Here is a 24354-nt window from a genome sequence, read left to right as displayed (position 1 = left end):
AGGAAGAGAATCCTAAGCAGCCTCCACGCCCAGTGCTGAACCCTTCTCAGGACTCAGTCTCACAACCATGATCGTGACCTGAGCCAAAATCAAGAGTCCGATGCCCAACCTACTGAGCCACCCACGCGCCCCTGTACAAAGTGAGGTATCAGCCTGTCTCACAGGAGATTTCTTTACTTCCGGTGGGGGAAGAATGGTCTTGCCTCACTACATTACCAAGAAATGAGTTACATAATTAAAAAAGAAAAAGAAACATAACCAAAGAAGTTTCAGGCAAATTTTTTATTTCCTTTCCAATGTATTATTTATTTTCAGAAGTTTTCAACTTTAAACTATTAATTTCAACAAAGGTCTTGGTCTCTCCCTCAATAAAATGGGGCAGGCCTTCTAGAAGGGTCAGCTCCAGTCTGGCCAGAAACTGGTAGGGAAAGGTTGACAATAGAATGGGGTAAAATTTCAGAGAAAACTCTGTCTACATTTACTCTTGCACAAGGCAGAGCATAATTTAATGCTGGTTTAGCCTCAGAATTTGGGGCAACAACAGAGCCATGGCATTTCCACATTAGTTTTGCAAAAATGGGAAATTCAAAAGTGTCCAATAACCCTCTGTTAGACTGAAGAGTGTTATTGTAGATTTATAAAAAATGTATATGACTTAATTGCTGCGATTTTAAATTAGCCATAGGATACCTAATTACATGGAACATTGTCTAGTGCCTGACTCTACCACTTCCTACTTTTTCCATAAAATGGAAATAACACAAGAATACATTAAAATAAAACAACAGTAGTGCAATAAGACAATACAATCAAAATAAGACAATGCAGCCACAGGCAGCAGCCTTGATGGTAGGGCCCTCTCTCAGGACATTTTGAGAAGGAGACAGCAGAAGTACCCTAACATATTTAACACGTTGTAAGGACTCGAAAATGTTAAGTTTTTCAGGCTCGAAAGATTTTTTTAAGAATTAAAATGTTAATTTTTAATATTTAGTATTTTTAATATTTATTCATTTTTGAGAGAGAGAGGGAGACAGAGGGTGCGTGGAGGTGGGGCAGAGAGAGAGAGAGACATGGAATCTGAAGCAGGCTCCAGGCTCCGAGCTGTCAGCACAGAGCCTGATGGGGTGGGGGTGGGGCTCAAATCTACAAATCCTAAGATCATGACCTGAGCGGAAGTCCTGACACTTCACCGATGAGCCACCCAGGTCCCCTTTAAAGACTTTTTTTAATGTTTACTTTGGAAAGAGAGAGAGAGAAGGAGTGCATGCATGCGTAGAAGGGGAGGGGTAGAGAGAGAGGGGGACAGAGGATCCCAAACAGGCTCTGCACTGACAGCAAAGAGCCTGATGAGGGACTGGAACCCACGAATGGTGAGATCATGATCTGAGCCGAGGTCAGACGCTGAACTGACTGAGCCACCCAGGCGCCCCTTAAAATTTTATTTTTTAATTATGAGTCAGGGGGCGCCTGGGTGGCTCAGTCAGTTAGGCGTCTGACCTTGGCTCAGGTCATGATCTCATAGTTCATGGGTTCGAGCCCCGCATCAGGCTGACTGCTGTCAGTCAGTCAGTGCAGAGCCTGGAGCCTGCTTCCGACTCTATGTCTCCCTCTCTCTGCCCCTCCCCTACTCGCTCTCTCTCTCAGAAATAAATAAACGTTAAAAAATTTTTTCATGAAATTTTAAGATCAATAAACAAGATTGGCAAAAGCAACGTTGCTTCATGAACATATCAGTATATTATTCTTGAACGAACATAAAAAAATCTTACGAACAAATAACCAAAATGCAAAAGTCATTTTGAAAGCCACTGAAAATGACAGATGTACTTGTAGATACGAGAAACAGAACGAAAGTGTCTGAAGAAAGTTCACTAAAATGTTGATTGAATAACATTTCAGTCTCATCTTGGGCGTTTTAATATGAAACATAAGCCCTGAAATTATAAATCATATGTGCATGTTAATTTGTTCCAGAGAATACTGCATTAGGGACATTTTTTACACATATGAAAAGAAAATCAAGGCAAACATTTTTAACGTATCATCAGAAGTGATTATTCACTATCCTTGACCTTGCTTAGCAAAAGTGGAATAAAATTGAGAAATAAATTTTTCACATAAAATGGGTAGACGTTTTATTAGCGATACTTTAAAAGGCATTTTCCAGAAGTTTCCAGAATTATGTCTGCACAAGGCAACATTAACTTTTACTCTGGTTATCTAGTTCCCCAACTCATTTTGAAATTTTATTGCTTCCTGTCCTCTATAGATGCCCCCTCCTTGTCATCGCTTGATATTGGGTATTTAACTTATTGTTTTCCCATCTGTCCACTATATTGATATCACTGCTTTTTCTTAAAGTTCTAAGCGACTTCTGATCCCAGCATAGAGCTTCCGTAGTTACCACTCACATTTGGACAAGCACATCTGTATATTCACCCCTGATGGAAAACAGTGCGAGGAGTGCAGTGGCCCGCCTGTGTGACCACCTCTTGGAAGGGCGCCATCTCTGACGACGTCACAACCTACGGCACAGGACAGGAACTGCCTGCCACCAGACAGTAGTGTTCCTCTCCTGCCATCAGAGCTGGTGTTCATCAGATCTGCCAGTCAGAAGGTGCCACCCTGATGCACGTTCATTTACTCTCCCAACGACCCTACCCAACAACCTACTCTCTTGATTTCACAGACAGGAGTAGAAGAGCCAACGCTGAGAGAGACGGGGAAATCTGTCCCCGGCCACGGGGCAGCGAAGGAGAGCCAGGACGTGGCCCAGACAGTGGACTGCAGAGTAGTGCTCTTACCCCGAAGTGGGGTATCGCTCGTTCTCAATCCAAGCCGCAAGCTTGAAATTCTGCCCCTTATTTCATCCCAGCAAGCAGGAAAACGTCAGCAACGTGCGTCCCTTGTCCAACCTTCAGGCCACTCCTTATGTAATGTCCCTAACTTTTTTTTTTAATTTTTATTTATTTATTTTTTTTTTAATTTTTTTTTTCAACGTTTATTTATTTTTGGGACAGAGAGAGACAGAGCATGAGCGGGGGAGGGGCAGAGAGAGAGGGAGACACAGAATCGGAAACAGGCTCCAGGCTCTGAGCCATCAGCCCAGAGCCCGACGCGGGGCTCGAACTCACGGACCGCGAGATCGTGACCTGGCTGAAGTCGGACGCTTAACCGACTGCGCCACCCAGGCGCCCCAATTTTTATTTATTTTTGAGAGAGAGAGAGTGCAAGCAGGGGAGGGGCAGAGAGAGGAACGGAGGATCCGAAGCAGGCTCTGCCATGATAGCAGTGAGCCCGACGTGAGGCTTGAACTCACAAATCGCGAGATGATCATGTTCCACTGACTGTGCCATCCGGGTGCCCCTATGTCTCTAACTTTTGAGTGCTATCAGGAGGGCGCATTTTGCTTATTTACTTTTAATGTAACTTATTGTCAAGTTAGCTAACATACAGTGCACACACTGTGCTCTTGGTTTCGGGGGTAGATTCCCGTGATTCATCACTTATATACAACACCCAATGCTCATCCCAACAAGTACCCTCCTCAATGCCCATCACCCATTCTCCCCACTCCCTTAGCATCTCCCCCCAATCAACCCTCAAGTTTGTTCTCTGTATTTAAGAGTCTCTAATGGTCTGCCTCCCTCACACTCTGTTTGTAACTATTTTTCCCCCTTTCCCTCCCCCATGGTCTTCTTTTCAGTTTCTCAAGTTCCACATATGAGTGAAAACTTTTGATATCTGTCTTTCTCCAACTGACTTATTTCACTTAGCATAATACTCTCCAGTTCCACCCACATTGTTGCAAATGGCCAGATTTCATTCTTTCTCATTGCCAAATAGTATTCCCTTGAATACATAAACCACATCTACTTTATCCATTCATCAGTTGATGAACACTTGGGCTCTTTCCATGATTTGGCTATTGTTGCAAACGCTGCTGTAAACATTGGGGTACATGTGAGGAGGCAGCATTTTATTTTATTTTATTTTATTTTATTTTCTTAAATGTTTATTTATTTTTGAGAGAGACACAGAGCACAAGCAGGGGAGGGGCAGAGAGAGAGGGAGACACAGAATCCGAAGCAGGCTCCAGGCTCCGAGCTGCCAGCACAGAGCCCAACGTGGGCCTCAAACCCACTGACCGCGAGATCATGACCTGAGCCAAAGTTGGACACTTGACTGACTGAGCCACCCAGGCGCCCTAGGAGGCAGCATTTTAAATACATCCACGTTGCCAGAGAAAGAGGCAGATACACTCCATCTTCCGTTAACTCACATTTTAGAACACTTCTTGATCCACCAAAATGAAACGTGGATGATCTTATTGGATTAAAGTCTGTGAACTACTATCAAAGGTAGTTCATGCCTCCGCTGTGTGGTACTTCAGCAGTTACTTCTTACTCAAATATTCATTTTAGAATTCCTACTTCTTTACCATTTAAATGTATAATTTGTTAAATACAGAGCTCCTTAGCAACATAGACTTTGTCTAAACTCAAACTTAGTCTCTGCTCCCTTGGTTCTCCCTGAGGGGAAGTGAGGGTGCTTGGGGGAGACCCCACTGTGTTACCTGCAAGGTGGAATACGCTGGCTTGTGTTCACATCACACTTTGGTACCAAGATGGTGCAAGCAAAGAACATGAGGTATTTGTAACAGTTGGTTTGAACAAGTGCAGGGAAAAGAGAGGACTCCCAGCTGATGGAGGCTTCTTTTTGAGTCCTGTGGCCAAGGTAATTTGGATAATTTGTATGGTTGTAGGGCAAATTCATGCAGAGTTCCAACGTAATTGGTTCACATTGACCTAACAAGAAAACAAAACACACATATAGGTATGTATCTATATATCTATGTCTACATCTATACCTATAGTAAATTTCATATGTAAAACAATTTCTTAAAAACTTACAAAATTGAAATATATCTTACCTTCTTTAAAAAAAAAAAAACCAAGACTGGAATGCAAACAGTATATAACTTGCATCAAAAGGTAAATCATTTGGTTGAAGAACTCCCAAACCAGGAATCATTTCTGTATAGGCAGCTGCTAGCACAGTGCCCAGTATGCATGTCATAGAAAGTCTTTTTTCATTTTTCCCTTGGCTCAATCTATCTGAAGGTGACACTCTTTTTTTTTTAAATTTTTTTTAACGTTTATTTATTTTTGAGACAGAGAGAGACAGAGCATGAACGGGGGAGGGTCAGAGAGAGGGAGACACAGAATCCGAAACAGGCTCCAGGCTCTGAGCTGTCAGCACAAAGCCTGACATGGGGCTCGAACTCATGGACCACGAGATCATGACCTGAGCCGAAATCGGCCGCTTAACCGACTGAGACACCCTGGCGCCCCAAGGTGACGTTCTTTTAGGTTTCCTTTTACCCATTTTGTCTTCTGATTTATTACTTCCTTTTTTGTTTTGTCTTTTTTTTTTTTTTTTTTTTTTTTTTTTCAACGTTTATTTATTTTTGGGACAGAGAGAGACAGAGCATGAACGGGGGAGGGGCAGAGAGAGAGGGAGACACAGAATCGGAAACAGGTTCCAGGCTCTGAGCCATCAGCCCAGAGCCCGACGCGGGGCTCGAACTCACAGACCGCGAGATCGTGACCTGGCTGAAGTCGGACGCTTAACCGACTGCGCCACCCAGGCGCCCCTTTTGTTTTGTCTTTAAGTAGATTTCATGACCAGTGCAGAGCCCTACGTGGGGCTTGAACTCATGACCCTGAGATTCCAAACCTGAACTGGGATCTGTAAGATCAAGACTTGAGCTGAGATCAAGCGTTGGACACTTAACCAACTGAGCCACCCAGGACCAAAGTGTAATGCTGTAAAGTTGGCATGAGAATGAATACAGGGTGGAGAGAAGAGAAAGACACAGAGGAGGTGTGGGGCTGGTTCAGTTTATCATGTCCATTGATTTATAAAGAGGGGTAACATTAAATATTTGGATTTCATATTACAAAAGATGAATATTCCTCATAACAATAAAAACAATGCAAGATGTGCAAACAAAAAGTTCATGGTCTCCCTGCCCTCCTTCCTCTCACTGACCCTCAAAGCCAACAGACTGGGTTTGAGCCTTCCATGCCTTTCACTGGCTCGTACAAGCAGTTACATACAAGCATTTACATACAGGCATTTACATACAGCATTTACATACATGCATTTACATACAAGCATTTACATAGAAGCATTTACACACATAGAAAGAGGTTGCTTGCTTGCTTCTGCCAGAGTGGAATTATACCATTCCTATGATTCCTCAATTCACTTTTGTTGCTTAATTATTAATCATGACCATCATATAAGTCAGTAGATGCAACTCGAACCATATTTTTCCTAATTTCTTTAGTGTAATTTTACAAAAATGGGATGACTCACATGAATTTTTGATGCAGTCTTTTTCTTTTCTTGTGTAAACCTTTCTAGCTTTTCCTCTACCGCCCTATCAAGTTTTAACTTTTTATTGGTATATTTTATTATATGACTAGCAGACCTTTCACATGGATATTTTTTTCTTTTCTGTATGTGGAAACTATATCGCTAATGATTTGAGATGAGATAGAAGCTTTCGGTGTTTCCGAGCCAAGGAAGATGAAAGGGTGAAGTTGTGATCATACATTATTCTGGAGATCTCTACTGAACGTGGTAAGGGCAACCGAATCTTGTTAAGGAATTCTCCATAGAGTGCTAAGCAATATAAACTCTCAAAATATCTATCAACCTCACGTTCTATGATTTACAGCATCAATAAGCTTTTTTATCTTAAGGATTATTCACTCTCACTAGTTTGATTTATGACAGCCACTAGAGGGCAGTCGTGTCACAAACGTGAAGACGTTTAATCCTGCAGGACTGTTTTCAATGCGAGTTTGATGCCGTGCTCATTAGCACATTTTCCTGAACATAGATGAGATTTAATAAATACCTGTTGAAAAAAAAATTGATCCTAACTGAGTCTTAATGATATCCCACTTTTCAAAGTCTGAAAACATGTTTGTTAAATTCAACCTAAAGAGGGGATTGTTAACTAAATGATGTTACATCCTTGCCACGATGAAGCCATTGGAAATCGTGTATTTTTTTAATGTTTATTTTCGAGAGAGAGAGAGACAGAGTGGGGGCGGGGAGGGGCAGACACACAATCTGAAGCAGCCTCCAGGCTCTGAGCTGTCAGCACAGAGCCTGATGCAGGGCTCAAACTCAGGAACTGAGATCGTGACTTGAGTGAAGTGAACCGCGTAACTGACTGAGCCACCGAGGCGCCCATGGAAATCATGTATTAAATGGTCATTTACATGAGAAAAACGGCACTTTCAACGTCTACTGGCATATACAATATTCTAAGATTCATCTTTGCCTCAAACTCTATATTTATTTTTATCATTATTTTTAGTGGTTTGATGAGTTTTATAAGGTGAACATCCGTGTACCTACCACCCAAATCAAGAAATTGAACTTTGCCAGACATCCCAGATGACCCTCCATATACCCTATCTTCTATCAAGCTTCTCCTTTCTCCGCAGAGTAGCAACTGAGTTCATAGTTGTCACCTTAGTCTTCTTACAGTTTTATTACCTAAGTGTGCACTTCACCCTAAATACTAGAGTTAAGCCTTGCTCATTTTTTAAAACTTGTTTTGTCTTCCCCTCCATCCTTTAATTTTGTTCAAATTTTTTAAATATTTTTTTTTTTATTTTGAGAGAAGAGAGAGTGTGCACTGGTGAGCAGGGAAGGGACAGAGGAAGGAAAGAGAGAGAGAGAGAGAGAGAGAGAGAGAGAATCCCAAGCAGGCTCCATGCTCAGCACAGGATGAGATCACAACTCTGAGATCACAACCTGAGCTGAAATCAAGAGTCAGATGCTTAGTCGACTGACCCATCTGGACGCCCATCCTTTATTTTTAATTAAAGTTTAACTATGGAAGAACCCAGAGATTCGAACTGTAGAGTGTCCCAGAGTTTGACTTTGCTGACTACTCAGTCCTGGTGAAGTTAAATATATTCCTCTGCTACTCTTATTTCCAGAACATGGGCAGCTGAATGCAGAGGGCTGATCAGGCTTCATCCCTTAGGTAACGCTATAGGTGCTATGGTGTTCTTTCATCAGAAGGCAAAGTATAACTGATTTCTCTCCTTTTGTGACGTCAGCAGCTGTAGATGCTCAATGCCTTGACCCATTAATTCACTGATTAATGTTGCCAAATAGTAACCAATCAGTGTCACTATATGGTAATATTCTAATTTAATCATTTAGTTTTCACTCATTAGTTGAGAATACTTTTAGAAAGAGACCATTCCTCTCATCTACCATTTGCTCCCAAGGACTAAAGTCCTTAACCCTTATGGTGTTTGGTTCCTTTACCACATCCCTATACTATCTGTTCCTTCCAACTGGAGATTGCAAGGAGAGGACAGTAAATTGGGAGGTCAGTAGGAAGCTATGTAAAGAACAAAGCGGTCCATTGCTTCTTCAGCATTGGAGGGGAAAAAAGGCATGAGTAAACATGTAGAAGTAACAGTTGATGGAACACTATGGGGAACCTGAGAGTCCCTGGGCTATGACAGTCATACCTGGCTTCATACAGCCATGGTGCTCATGGGCACAGAGAGTGGGAGGAAGGACACATGCCCAGGAGCTGCTCTTTCCACAGGGTTCCCCGGCTGTCTGGATTGCACACCACCACGTGGAAGTGAGGATTAGTATCCCACACCCTGCTCCTACCCCCTAAGGAAGAATGTGTCTGTATTTTGCCTCAAGGAGGTATTAAAGGTTTGGGATTGTGAGTGGATGTGGGAATACTGTGATACTTCAAGCCTCTCCGTAAACAATATCATCAGAGATGTGGGTTTTAGGGTTTTTTTTTTAACTGTAGGTATTTCTGGGAGTCTGAGATAAGCCATGGACTTCTCCACTGAAAACTTTGAAAACTATGAAGACTTTTTTATATTCAGTTTCAGGGATGTCCCATACCCTTGCAGCCTAGCCATGGACAAACCACTAAGCTAATAATTCTCAACCTTGGCTGCCTATTGGAGTCACCAGGAAATTTAAAAAATACTGATGCCCGGGTCCCAGTTAGTATATCTTCAGAGACCATTAGTAAGTTATATATTATGGGATAGCAAGAACAAGTGTCTTCAAGAACCAGAATCCCAGCAACTCCAGTAACAGGCTGACTCCATCAGACAGAATATCCACATTCTTCAAACTCATACTTCCATTAGTATGGAGCTAGAGAAAGACAGTGCTGTGTAGTTGTGCCTCAGAATCTAGGTAACTATAGTCTCTCTAGCGGTAAAGATCTTCAAATAACTAATCACATATTCAAATGCATGACGTTTTCTGAGAGAAGATGCTCCTCGACCAACTTTACAGACATCATGAAGCTCTTTGAAAAATGAGAAAAAAAACATCTTTACTTTCAATTGGAAGTTAGGGATATAAACTATTTTTAATAACAGAGAAGGAGTGAGGGACCAATGACCAGCCCAGTGCCTGGAACTCAGAAGAGGGGATGATCAAATGTCTGCTGAATATATATGGAAGAAGCTGGCGAGAATATTTGTGGTGAGTGAAGAAGCTGATGAGACCGTGAAGTGCTAAGGACATTGTATTTAAGGAACATGAAGAGAAGGGTGCCTGGGTGACTCAGTGAGTTAAGCATCCCTTGATTTTAATTCTGGTCACGATCTCACAGTTCATAGGATCAAGCCCCACCTCAGGCTTCACACTAAGGCTTCAGCACAGAGCCTGCTTGGGATTCTCTCTCTCCCTTTTTCTCTCTGCTCCTCCCCCACACTTGCTCTCTCTCTCTCTCAAAAAAATAATAAATAAGCATCCAAAAAAGAACATAAAGATAAAACTCACACAGTATACCTGAGTGGAAAGATGGCACTATGTTCTCCCATACTGAAAAGTTGTCTCCAGGAAGGCAGAAATCATGTCGCCCTTCTTCACCATTAAAGTGCCTGGTGCCCATCCCAGAGCCTGGAACATTGTCTGCACGCTATAAATACCAGTAGGCTATGAGCCAGAGTTATCTAGTGCCCTTCTTTCCACTTCTCTTTTTGACAGGTGTAACATATTTTTAAATTTTATATTTTGACACATTTCAAAAATGGAGAAAATAGGACAACATACGCTCAATTCCTCCCCACCCAAATTTGACACAGGCTCACAGTGCCCTTTCAACTTTTTTTGAATCTAACACAAAGTGCCATTCCATGTCGGACAACCCCCAAAACCAATAATAAACACATATCTTTGAGATGACACTGTCATTGTTTAAAATTACTTACACCAAGGTAAAGGTGTAGTAAAGAAACAATCCTGAAAAAGTTCCAGAGCAGATTGGGAGATAAAGCAACGTGAAATGGACCCAGCACATACAGATACAGATACAGATACAGATACAGATACAGATACAGATACATACATGCATATGAACACACACTTATTTACATCAGTTTAGAGTGAGGAAAATGGCAGTATGTCTTAATGGTTACATTAATATCTATCTCAACCGTTCTCTCATATGGAAATGGAAATGGAAAAGGCTTGGGGATTGTGCTTTTCCCCAAACAGGTATTAAGTGCTCATGAAAATAAACAAAAACTCCTCAGTCTGGGTTTTTCACTGGCTGCCTCCCTCACATCCCTGTGGGTACAGGAGCAGCCCCTATAAGCTCTACAGTGACGCAGAAAGGTCACTGCGTAAAACTAGAACCTGAACTTTTCGGCCTTTCGTCTGGGAGATAACCTTTATACTTTCTTGTAAACGAACAGCTGACAGACCTGCTTCTAAACCTCAAGCCCCAAGCTGAAGATGAGGCCACAAGTTGATTATAAAAAGTGAAAAAAGCAGAATATGAAAGCGGAGCCCACAAATAAGAGTTCATTGCTAGAAATCAGAGTCTTTTGGGGTTTTCTGATTCATTTTCAATTTCCCACGAGAGTCTATACAGCCGTCTGCAATCCCTGCCCCTTCTCTCTTCCCCAGGAGTTCCCTCTCCTGAAAGCTTCTTTTGAGAAAGCCACCTGTTTCCACCATTCGGCACCAAAGCAAATTTACATAACAGCCTCAAGATCATTACAGGCCAGCAAAGTTCCCGGAAAGGTGAGAATACATCTTATTAGGAGAACAGACCCGCCACGGTTTTAGGTGGCTGTTTAGATGAACTTCACATTCCCTTCTTGGATAAAGTTTCTATTTTTGAAGCTGTGCTTTCAAACGGACGAAAGATAGCATCTGCCCATAGATGGAGCCAAGAACGTAATACATAGGAGCTGATGTTGAATCGAAAATAATGGTAATGATATTAAGCAAGGTGGATTTATAGGCCGTTCACAATGACACATTTGTTTCTGATTTAAGTTAACTAAGACCATTTTGTTTCTTTTCCGCTACCACATGCAACCTTTAAAAAAGAAATATGTATATAAATGTACACACACACACACACACACACACACACTTGGAGGGATTCCAGATTTCAACATTTTAATGTCAATTCAGAAGAAAACAGCCAAAGGCACATCCTGACATGATGATCGCATTTGTCAGCTGCTGTACTCACTACAGTTATTTAGACTGTTGTTCGGGTCACAAAGGGAGCTACCGCCACATGAATCAAGGCAGGAATTGTAGAGGCATCTTTGGTCGCCTTCTTGACATGGAGTCTGACCTACAGAGGGGGGGGAAAGGCACATTTGCTTTCATCATCTGTAAAGTCCTGACACGGGGATAGAAAGTATCAAGAACGTCTGGTGGAGCGGAGGAATGACACAACTTTAATTCCCTTCCAATTTCTCCAAAAATATTGAACACATGTTAAATATGTAACTTCTGGATTAATTGTCCTGGCAACTAAATACAACACTGTTACTCCAAAAAGGATTCTGTAGGAATGAAGAAATAAGAGGCAACCTAGCCTACAAAACAGGTGGTTGTTACTTTTAACGGGGGGAAAAGGTGTTTTATGTTTACATGGGTGAATAAACTTGATTACAGAATAAAATTTAGATGGTTGGAGAGAAAGTCCAAGATAATGATCTTGGAATTTTGAGTATCAAATGCTATTATTTTAAGGACTCATTTGCACCCAACTCTATTCTTCCCTGTAAGGAAAATGCTTTCCCTAAAAATAAATAGGGCATCAACACCAATACAGTAAGGATACTTTATCATGGTGCAAATCTTATGCAGCTGCTATCCATATTTTCTGTATGTCTTTGGAAAGTATCACTGGCCTAGCTATGATGACCTGAGCATTGGGTTTCTTGTTTCCAAATGAATGAAAGCAGTAACATCAGCCTAATGGCTTTTCCTTAAGGTTTGCAGAAAGGAAACTGCTTTTCCCATTGATTTCCTGGTCATTTGTAGGTTAAATGGATAGGGTAATAAATTACTACCCATTCTCTCTCTACCTCTTGCTCATTATGGTCAGTTACTTTCATATATGTCATCTAGAATCTAGAAAATCTTGCAAGGCATTTTTAAGTATAAATAACAGTATATGTGTACATAAAATCATTCTTATCTATAATTCTCAGATAATGTTTATTATATTGGACTCTTTCCTTCCCATTAATGTGCAACAGTATATATCACAGCCTTCAAAGAAAACAGATACCACTCCTTTTTTTTTTTTTTTTAATATCATCAGGGTCAAACCACTTTTGCAAGGTAAGCCAGGCTAATATCAATGCATCCAGTCTCTTAAAGAATTTTAATAAGACAACCTGCATTCATTATTTCAGCTGATATTGAGCGTCTGCTATGTGACAAGCTTAGGTGACAGGCTAGGCATGAGGCATTAAAAAATAAAAGAAGTGAAATGGCTTATACTCCACCTAAGCATGTGGCCATGAATAGAACCTTACACACACAGCTAAGCCGTGTGATCACTGTGTATGTAAGGTATATGTAAGGCAGTAGAAGCAAACTAGGACAATAAGGAGAGAGCTTCTCAAAGGAGTTTTTAAGGCAGGTGGGTTAAGTTGGCATAAGAAGGTAGAATGGGGTGGGGCGCCTGGGTGGCTCAGTCGGTTAAGCGTCCGACTTCGGCTCAGGTCATGATCTCACAGTTCAATTCGTGAGTTTGAGCTCTATATCGGGCTCTGTGCTGACAGCTCGGAGCCTGGAGCCTGCTTTGGATTCTGTGTCTCTGTCTCTCTCTGCCCCTCCCCCACTTGCGCGCATGCTCTCTCTCTCTCTCTCTCTCTCTCTCTCAAAAATAAATAAAAATTTAAAAATAAAAAATAAATAAAAGAAAGAAGGTAGAATGGTTTCCCAAGCAGAAAGCAGAAGACACAAAGGCTGGAGTGGGGAGGGCACAGGTTGGCATCACTGGAGCTTCGGGGAGACTAGACAACAGGGCTGAGAAGGGAGCCTGAGGGCTGTAGAGGCCTGAATCTTGAATGGGGCCCAAAGGCCTGGGCGGCTTCTACTTCCCTCCCCAGTCTTCCTAGCAGAGCCGGCCTGGGATACTGGTGACAACATTCTGGAGTAGCACCTTCCCCCTTCACTCCTGGCTCTAATCATAGTGGCCTTCTCCTGGTATCTACATATATGCCTTGTTCCTCTCCTCCCTGGGACCTTCGGACAAGCGGATCCCCGTGTCCAAAGTGCTTTCTCCAGTCCCACCTTACTTCATTAAGTCAGCTCCACTCATTCCTCACATCTCAGCTCCAACGTCTCTTCCTCAGGGAAACTTCCCTAAGGCCCTGTCCCAGCGCATGCATCCCATATACAGCACAAAGCTCCCTGAACTTTCCCTCCTGGCCCATGTCACTCCATGGTAGACACTGACTTACACAATTGTTTGTGTCATGCCAGTCTTCCCCAGGGGCCTGCAGACTCCATGACCTATTTCGCCTGCCACCAGATTCCCAGTGGTTGACCACATATTAGCACCACAATATACATGTATTAAGTCAGATTCATTAGATTAAGTAATATGAAGATGGTAAAAATGTTACTTTTGATCCACTGTATTGCATGACTTTCTTACATCTCACATGTGCTAGGAAATAGTTTATAAATCTTGCCATTGCATAGTAAAGAATCCAAAATTGTCTCAAAGACAGATGAATTATGTCGAAAGAAAGAACAATTTGATCCAAAGGGAGGTGCTTGGCTGATATGCACATCATAACTCATGGCTAGAAAAGAATCTGCTTCTGAATGCTAAAATTGGTAAAATGAAGTACTCGTTACCTGATTTCTTAGGTACTACATCTGTGATTAAAAGTACCTCTTTTTAGGCCTGGAATGCTTTTTCATTGAAGTTATTCTAAGGATCAATATTCATTATGACAAAATTAATTTAGCTACATGTGACCAACCTCATTGGCCAATTTGTGATATACGCAGCCCAAGACATGTTTTAACACAACAGTCGTGTGATAATAATAGCTCATGTTTATTGAGTGTTCACGATGTGCCAGCCCTCTGAGTAGGTATTACTCTGAGTTTACAGGCACAGAGGCTGAGACACAACAGAGTTCAGTTACCAGCCCGAAGTCACCTACAGCCACATTCTTTTTTTTTTTTTTTTTTTTTTAAGTAGGCTTCACACCCAGAATGGAGCCCAATGCAGGGCTTGAACTCACGACCCTCAGAACAAGACCTGAGTCCCCCAGAGCTGAGATCAAGAGTCAGATGCTCAACTGAGCCACCCAGGCATCCCATCCAGCAGCCACATTGTTAATGACTAGGCTATGCCGGTGAGTGGCAAGGACATTACAAACAAATGTAGTGATTTTTAAGTCAAGGGCTCTTCTTTTCTGACAGAAATAGACACAGTTTAAAAACCAACTTATTTGATTTTCTTTTCGAGTTTCACAGAAGACATCAGTGACCCTTTTCAAGTGTAGTTGAGTATGTTACTTGTTAATGTGAGGTATGGAACTGCTTCTCTGTGATCGATCACTGAATTCTACTCCTGAAAACAATATTACACTATATGTTAATTAACTAGAATTTAAATAACGACTCGAAATAAAAAAATAAATGAAAATAAAATGACACGGCAGGGCACACAAAAAAAGAGAGAGAAACTGTTTCTCTGCACATAGTTATTTTAGAAGGCAATCACATTTTTTATTTGTTTGTTTGTTTTTACTTATTTATTTTTGAGATAGGGAAAGAGAGAAAATCTCAAGCAGGCTTGGAACTGTCAGCACAGAACCCAACATGGGGCTCAATCTTGTGAACCACGAGATCGTAAATCTCAGCGGAAATCAAGAGTTGGGCGCTTAACCAACTGAGCCACCGAGGCACCCGGGGAGGCTGTCACGTTTGATTTCAGAAGCCAGCTCCTCCTAATTGTAACCTAATGTAATTTAACAGAATACTACAGACTCAACTTTTCTTTGATCATCGTGTTGACTTTCCCCATAAGACAGATCACTGAATCTCCCATGCTGTTTAAGTGTTCAACCTCCACCGTCTATCCTGAGGGAGGACTGTTCAGTGCAAGATGCTGGGGAATTATACTGACCACAAGGAAGGGTTTTACGGCCAGCCAGTGCTGTGAGCCATGCTGAGCCGGGCAATCTGGAATTGTTTATGTGGAAATCCTACGTAAGCATTAGGTAACTCCCAACTCTTTGCTCCGTTCCCAGGGAAAAGTCCGCGGGTGAGGAATGCTCTCACACTTACTGTCGCCGCAGTTCTCCTCATCAGAGCCGTCCCTGCAGTCCTCGTCTCCGTCACACTGGAAAGAGCTAGGGATACACTGTCCGCTCCTGCACTCCATCAGACCCTGGCTGTGACAAGCTGCGGAGGCCAGAATAATATTCGCTGCACTGATTTGTACTTCTGTCTGCGGATCGTAGATAGGATTCCCGCTTATCTGGCATTACCAAGAAATGAAACGTTCTATCTGCATGTTCCACATAAATGAACGAATGTGTCATTAATTTGTTTCATTCCACGTGTTTTGGGAATGGGAAGTTTTCTTTTGAGGCTCTCTCTTGCCGTGTGAAATAGCACTTACTAAAAACTAACGTTTTCTTGATAAGGGCAGGGTGAGAAATTGTCTTAAGGATGATAGTAACTTTATTACAAATATAAAAGCTATAATTTATTAAAGGCTTAGCAGATGGCAATAACTGTGCTAGCAGTATCATGTATCTAATCTCAGATCCTCATAACAGACTTGCAAAGTAGATATTATCAACCTTGTATAGAATAAGGAAACTAAAGTCTAGAGAGGTTAGCGTCCGTCTCAGAGCCACAAGGCTGTTGAAAGCTGGTGCCGGAATGTGAAGGCAAGCTTCTCTGACTCAAAGCCCAAACATTTCATTTTATTCCAATCTCACCTAATGGGCCAACGAAGTGACGTATGTGAAAGAATTTGCATAGTACCCCGCACATAATAAACGCCTTATTTCAAAACTGCTTATAACATCTGATGTTTGATAGGGATGGTCTAGTGGCTACTAACCTTCCAGTTCCTGAAGGCTGTCTAAATTCTATCCCTATTGTCTTTTCGAGCATCAGAAACCCATTCATGTAACCTCAGCCTTCACTGAGTTACTGTCTAATATTAAAGCTCCATATGCTTGAACTGAGGCTGAACACCAGAATCGGTAGACCTGAGTACCATGTCCTTGCTTTCCCAGGATCCATCGAGATACTGTCCACTCTGTTTGACTATGTCCACCAGCAAGGACTCAGTTCCAAGTCAATTCAGGGAAAGGGAAAGCTGGGTATTGCATTTGTTAATTAATTCAGATGGCTTTTCTTCTGTCAAAATAAAACCCATATGACCCATATTTCTATTTTTGCCTCAAATTATAGGCAAATTAAATATTCAATCTTATATGTATCCATTTGCCTATTTTTATTAGACAGCAAAAGATGGAATAAAAACTTTAATTGGTTTGAACATGCACCAAATGCATCATATTAACTCCTTCAGGTCAATACTATTCTCGTTTAACATCTAGCTTCTACTATTCCAGACTGTCTACTCACCCAGAAACACAACAGCCCGTAAAGTTGTAGTTATTATCATGTGCTCTATGTAACCCTAGGAACACTGAAGGCTTTCTTCTCTCTGGCAATCCTCTCCATGTTCTCCCACAAATAGTGACTGAGAGCATGTTTGGAGGTTCCTTCAGGGAAGCTTAGTCACTCAAACATAGCTTGCAGAAAAGGAGTCCCCCAGTCTTTGGGAAGAACATCCTCTTTGACAAAGTTACAGATGCAGAAAGGAGATGCGTGGCCAGTGAGACAGAAAGCAGACACCGGCCTGGCCAGAGCAGCCAAATTAAGCTTGGAGTTCTGGGGAGACACATGTGGAAGCCAGATACGTGACACTGTTATTGCCATCACACCGCTCAATTATTATCTTCATAGATTAGAAGCAAAGTACAGCGATCTTCCCTTCGAGTGCTGGACACTATATTTGTCTAAACAGGCAGAAAGGAAAAAATCAGCAAATGGAAATCCGCAGGGCACTTACAGCAATTGACCTCGTCGGACTTATCCACACAGTCATGGTCACCGTCACAAACCCACTCTATTGCAATGCAGCGCCCATCTCCACAGCGATGCTCCTTTGTGGGATTACAATCTGGAGGAAACAAAAACTCAGGGGGATGTAGAGAACCAGCACGACAAAGACTTAGAGCTGAATGACTCATGATTCCAGCTGAAGAGAGTCTGTTCCAATTGTTCAGATACCTTCAATGCTTTCTCTATGGTGGCTCCGGCACAATTAAAATGCCACCTCCTACCCAAGCATGTGACCCACTGGCCACCATCACTGTCTGTTTTTCAAATGAGTAACAACCGGGCAGCTTTCTCAGGACCCATGGGTTGTTCCTGTTTTTGTTTTGTTGTTGTTTTCTTTCCTTATGAAAAATTTTTATTTTTACATTGGCTAACATAAACAGACCTGTGATGCGGGTTTCACAATGTAGATAGCTGATTTGATTTGTGAGGACTCTACCATGTATCTAAGAATTGTAACCTACCTCTCTCTAATAAATTGGGAAGGCAAATATCTCCTGTCATCTTTCCTGATGCTAAGCTTAGGCTTTTTATTAAACTATCTTAATATATAATTCATATTGGGAAAAAAAACTCCTGGGTAAGAAATGCAGAATATTTATATTTTTTTCATGATCCTTTTTAGCCTAGATTTAACCTCTTCCCTAAACTATACATTCCTGAAGAAAAAAAAGAGAGGGAATTAAGTCAAGTTTCTTCTCACAGAGAGCAGACTCTGTGGGATTCCTTACCATGAGATGTGGAAAATATAATACTTAATATAAGTAACCACTTAACAGATGTGTGTGGATTCGTGGATAACAGATTCAATAACGAGGAACAATTATGAGTATCCACTGAGAGAGTACCATTGTCGTTGCCAGACTCATGGAGCAACCATGGATCTGAAAGGTCATACTGCAGCAATAAAGTAAGGTATAGTATATGGAAGATGAAGTGCTGAGAAAAGAAGAAAGACACAATAGATGGGATACATGTGCAGAAACCAGAAGAAGCACCACGTGCTCAGCTTGCTAATAATGATGGGCAAGTGGGGCAAAGACTGGTCTAAGGGAAAGTTGTAATTATTACCGTTACAGAGGCACAAAGTCACCCTAAGAGCACAAACTTCATGATATCCTACTATCTTCAGAGGAATTATGTTGAGTGGTTACGACCATTCTTTTTCACACAGTAACTATATTCCCTGGTCCTCTCCATTGACCTGTCCAACTACTCAAGCCCTCCACCCCACCCCCCACCTACCCCCCCCCCCCGTTTTCTCCAGTTATCTCACTGTAAAAGGAGGGTTTGGATTACGTCATCTATAAGACCTTTCCCAACTGTAAATTCTATGATGTACACACAACAATACATCTGTCTGTGAAGTTTTGTTCAAGAGCTCAAAGTCTAAATATGGGCCACTGGCCCTAACCAGAGAAGAAATACAACACTTTCGGGGCGCCTGGGTGGCGCAGTCGGTTAAGCGTCCGACTTCAGCCAGGTCACGATCTCGCGGTCCGTGAGTTCGAGCCCCGCGTCAGGCTCTGGGCTGATGGCTCGGAGCCTGGAGCCTGTTTCCGATTCTGTGTCTCCCTCTCTCTCTGCCCCTCCCCCGTTCATGCTCTGTCTCTCTCTGTCCCAAAAATAAATAAACGTTGGGAAAAAAAATTAAAAAAAAAAGAAATACAACACTTTCAAGGAGAAAATTTTAACATATTAACAACCGTTACCCATCTTTCCACTCTACTTCTTAAGCACTTCGTTATTGTGACTTTAAGAAATATTACATTGACACATAAGACATGACTGAGACGAGTAATTGAGAAAAACCTCCTCTTTCTAAAAATAAGGAAACCAGCCATTTTGCAAGTTAACCTGCTAATCACGTGAACAAACAATGAGCTACGAATTCTGGACTATGCACGTCTGTCATTTTAAATGAAAACCTTCAGGGAAACAATACTACTTACCACAGTTCTGCTCCTCACTCAGGTCCCCACAGTCATCATATCCATCACACACAAGGCTATAATTAAGGCACTTGCCCGTGTGACAGTGAAACAAATCCTCACTGCAATCTGTATATAAGAGAAGCCGCTGATATGTCATCCGAGCAGAACAGGATGTTCATTTAACAAAAGCATATCACGGGAGGGAAATTATAATGGTAACCAGGTCCACATCTACTGTTTTACCAGTGAGGAGACTGTGATGCAGAGACATCCAAGGTCTTGTTCAAGATCACTTACCAAGTTCCTGCAGAGCGAGGACTAGAACCTTCTGGCTCCCAAACCAATGCTTCTAACACTTTCTGAAAGTCTTTATCTGCGATCCACTTTATGTTACCTGAAAGCTCTTTTATAGTCAAATACGAGCACAGACACTCTCAACTCAACAAAGTTCCTAATGAAATTCATGTTCATGCAGAATGAATGACTTTTAATACAGGCTGAGTAGTTATTTCCTTAAAACATCTCCTTTAAAATGAAAGTCTAGGGGCACTTGGGTGGCACAGTTGGTAGAGTGTCCAACTCTAGATTCAGCTCAGGTCATGATCTCATGGTTTGTCAGATCAAATTCCATGTCGGGCTCTGCACTGACAGCACAGAGCCTGCTTGGGATTCTCTCTCTCTCTCTCTCTCTCTCTCTCTCTCTCTCTGCCTCTCCCCACTTGCACTCTCTCTCTCTCAAACTAACTAAACTTTAAAAAATAAAATAAAATGAAAGTCTAGTTTTGTCTGTGATAAGCATGAACAGAATGGAGAGAAAATGTTATTTAGATTATAAGGTTGTTATTTTCACACACACAGTATCATTTAAGTCAACTCAGTGTTTCATAACATGACCCTCAAATAATCAGTACTGGACTAGATTATGGTGACAAGATAAGATTAAGTGCTACGTAACCTCTGGAAGCTTAAAGTTTAATGTTGAAATAAGTAATATGGAAGGACTTGGACTTGGTCCTTGTACTAGATCTTATACTTGGGTGAACCAGATACTTGGGCACCCTGGTTCTGCCATCTACTACTAGCTGTGAGAACTTGAATAACTGGAGTGGTTAAAGTCTATGAATCTGTAAACTGATTTATGAAACTAGGATAATATCAATTACTTAATAGGGTTTAAGGAAGAGATTAATAAATATGTGTAATGTAAATCAGTATGTGTAAGATGTCAGTACAATTCAATGCAAAAATAATACTCTTCAACAAATGGTGTTGGGCCAATTGCAAAATTGAAGTCTAGCTTTTCCCTCAAACCGTATACAAAAACTGTCTCAAAGTGGATCACAGACCTCAATGTAAGAGCTAAAATCATGAAGTTTCTAGAAAAAAAAAACAGGAAACAATCTTTTTGACCTTGGAAGAATTCTTAGGTATAACAACAAAAGCACAAGCCATTACAAAAATAATAATAACAAATGGACTTCATTAAAGGCTTGTGCTTCAAAAGATGCTACTAAGAAAATGAAAAGACAAACCACATACTGGAATAAGTAGTTGCAAGTCATGTATCAGATAAAGGACTTACATCCAGAATATATATAGAACTTCTAGATTCGATAATAAAACAACCCAATTTCAAATACGTGAAAGAATTGAATAGAAAATCTTCACAAAAGACATACGAAGGAGACATAAAAAAAGTGCTGAATATAATTAGTCATTAGGGAAAGGCAAATTAAAACCACAATAAGCTACCATTACATATCCCCTAAGATGGTAATTAATAATAATAACAATAACAATAAACAGAAAATACCAAGTATTGGCAAGGATTTTGAGAAACTGAAGCTCTCATATATACTTGCTGGGGATGTAAAATAATAATGCTACATTAGAAAGCAGTACGGCAGCTTTTCATAAAGTTAACTATAAACCTTATCATATGATTCATGATTTCCATCCTTAGAAATCTACCCAAGAAAAATGAAACATACATCTACACAAAGACTTGTATGCAAATGTCTGTGGCAGCATTATTTATAATAGCCAAAGACTAGAAACCAAACGCTCACCAGCTGGTGAATGAATACTCAAAATATAGAATACTCAAATGATGAAATACTATCCAGCAATTAAAAATATCATACTATTGATACATGTGACAGTACAGATGAATCTCAAAACCATTATGCTAAATAAAAGAATTCAGATACAAAGACTACATATTGTATGACCCATTTATGAAATTCCCAGAAAAAGAAAACTTACAGAGACAGAGATCAGAGCAGTGGTTACCTGTGGCTGAAGGGGTGGGAATGAGGACTGACTACAAATAGGTGGGAGGGAAATCTGAGGGGAGATGAAGAAGTTCTAGAAGTGGATTGTGGTGGTGGTCACACAACTCCATAAATTTACTAAAAATCAATGGGATACCATATGGTATGGAAATTGTACCTCAATAAAGTTATAAAAATGTTTTAAATCAATATCTGTTAAGAAGCCTGCATTTAATAGAAATGAGATTTCTTAAAAGTATTTTCTCTTATTTAAAGTGAATTACGTTCAAAATACAGATTCTTTTTTTTTAAATTTGTTTAAATGTTTATTTTTGAGAGAGAGAGAGAGAGAGAGAGACACACAGACTGTGAGTGGGAGAGGGGCAGAGAGAGAGGGAGACACAGATTTTGAAGCAGGCTCCAGGCTCTGAGCTGTCAGCACAGAGCCCTGCGCCGGGCTCAAACTCACAGACCATGACACCATGACCTGAGCTGAAGTCGGACGCTTAACCCACTGAGCCACCCGGTGCCCCCAAAATACAGATTCTTAAAGCTGGAGAGGGATCATGGAAGACAGGATCTCAGTAGAGTGGATGGGATGAAAGTTTCAGCATGATTCAAGCAGAAGGAATAGCAAGAACAAAGGGGACACGTTTGAGGACAAGTCTACTTGGCTGATGAAGACCAAGAATCTAATTGTCTCCTAAATTCTACCTGATTGCTTCTCCTCAAGCATAAGTCTGCATCTCACACGACTGGCGATGAGTACCTCTTCACTGTAAACATCCCAGACTCTATAATAATTCCTTACCAAAACTCTTGGGCATGGATCAGTTAAACTGTTGACCACATACATCAAAATATTATACTTGTTACATGAATTATAAGTTTCTATTTCACGAAGCGTTCTTTGAAGAAGCTACTTACATACTTGTAGGGTCATATCGTTTAAAAAATGTAATGTTCCTTAGGGACCATCTATCTGTTCAGTGCCTACATTAAGAGGGTGCATATGTGGACAACACACACACGTGTCTACATACATGCTCCCACTTCTACACACACAGAACTCTGGAAGTGCTTTTTATTTATTTTGCCCAGGCTGAATAAGTTTAATAACAAGGATGACCATCATAAAGGAAAATAATTAAAAAGAGGTCCCAGTTTTCACCTGACAGGACTATTTCCTCCCATTCAACAGAGGGCACTAAATCCCCACCCTGCACTCCATGCTGCATGTAACCACTGCCTACATGCTGAGTCAAGAAAGGTTACAAACTTTGATTCTCCTGCCCACTCTGCAAAGTTAGGGAATTTGTGCATCAAAATATATACATTTCCCTGGGAAATTTGAAAAAAATCTTTCTTATTATTGTTTTGGTTTTGTTTTTGTTTTTAATCTAAATTACTCTTGTAGCAGGTTTTGAATCAGTATGCTAGAATCAGCAATAACCAGGGGCCTCAATTTGACCATCGCGCAAAAGTATTTGCATTCCCCAGAGGAGGGAGTGGGGTGGACAGGGTGACATATTTTAAAGGATATGAGTTAATTTTCTTTTTTTTTTAAGCAGTACATTTCACTTTTTTTTTTTTTTTGATGGTAAGACTGGGGAATCAAATACTTCTTTTAGAATCTGATTAACCTTGGAACACGCCAAAAATTTCCAATGATTCATGCATCCCTTCTGTGAGGCCCATTCTAAAAACGTTGCATATTAAAACACCTTGCTGTAGATATTTTTTTAAATTAATGCTGTCATCTATTAAATTGTTTCATAAAAATAAACATTTATTTCATAAATGGAGATGACTCAAGCATTTTTTTTTTAATTCCTCATTATTCACACAGGTGCAGATTGAACTTTCCACTGTTACCACTTCCTTGGTTAGAAGCCATTTTCAGAGGATAGATACAAAATGAGCTGCATTTGGAAAACAACTTGTTACCTCCCTGAAGTCTGCGTGATTAGTAAACACACAGAACCTTAACCAGAGGCGCTGCGCAGCCAGAAATGCATAGCAAACAGCAAAGATCACAGTGCCTCCTTTTATTGGAATAAATGTTTATTTGGACTGAAAAGAGATGCCAGCACCATTTAGGGCCAACAAATCAAAATTTTCAAAAGCTTCTTGCTATGATTTTCTTGCTCAATACAAGCATAACTTTACATAACCTAAGGTAGATGTTTTTCTAGATACAGATTTTTTTCTTTAATGAGTACCTGATACAAAATGTTACTTCTGCAGTTCTTCCATGTTGATATTTATTTCAGTTTGGCATCTTACTCTAGTAACTTTCATCCCTCAAAATTATCATTAAATTAAAGGAGAAAACTAAGGAACAGAAAAGTTTTTATCAAGAGCTTCATTCACTTTTCTCAATCTCTACAAGTCTATGAACATAATTGTGTTGCCTCAATTCAAGATTCAAGTATGGATGCTCAATTTCCACCCAGAGGCGCCCTCATTTTGAGACGACCAGAGAGGTTAAATAGTTTGCCTGTAGTTGCCCAGCTCATTACAGTTACCCAGGTTTCTTGACTCCTGGGGTTTCTGACTATTGGTTTTTAGCTCTCAAGGAGGACTTCTCAATAGCAGTACTATTGACAAATCGG

At 40.8% G+C, this 24354-nt stretch overlaps 1 protein-coding gene across 11 annotated transcripts in view; it reads right to left on the bottom strand.

The window, feature by feature from the left end:
* CORIN (corin, serine peptidase) overlaps positions 1 to 24354 on the bottom strand; it is a 259284-nt gene that overhangs the window by 67844 nt on the left and 167086 nt on the right. For 8 of the 11 annotated variants that reach the window (XM_047857503.1, XM_047857505.1, XM_047857500.1 and 5 more), the window contains 5 exons: positions 19485 to 19592; positions 17483 to 17593; positions 15673 to 15789; positions 11585 to 11692; positions 4580 to 4811 (listed from right to left, as the gene is read on the bottom strand). In XM_047857503.1, coding sequence (XP_047713459.1) covers positions 4580 to 4811; positions 11585 to 11692; positions 15673 to 15789; positions 17483 to 17593; positions 19485 to 19592 — 676 coding nt within the window. The remainder of the gene's footprint in view (positions 1 to 4579; positions 4812 to 11584; positions 11693 to 15672; positions 15790 to 17482; positions 17594 to 19484; positions 19593 to 24354) is intronic. The other 3 variants (XM_047857499.1, XM_047857504.1, XM_047857506.1) reach the window with 3 other exon arrangements.

The sequence above is a fragment of the Prionailurus viverrinus genome, chromosome B1 (assembly GCF_022837055.1).
Source record: "Prionailurus viverrinus isolate Anna chromosome B1, UM_Priviv_1.0, whole genome shotgun sequence".
NCBI lineage: Eukaryota > Metazoa > Chordata > Mammalia > Carnivora > Felidae > Prionailurus > Prionailurus viverrinus.
The sequence above is the reverse complement of the archived record's forward strand: the minus strand, read 5'-3'. Positions and strand labels throughout refer to the sequence as shown.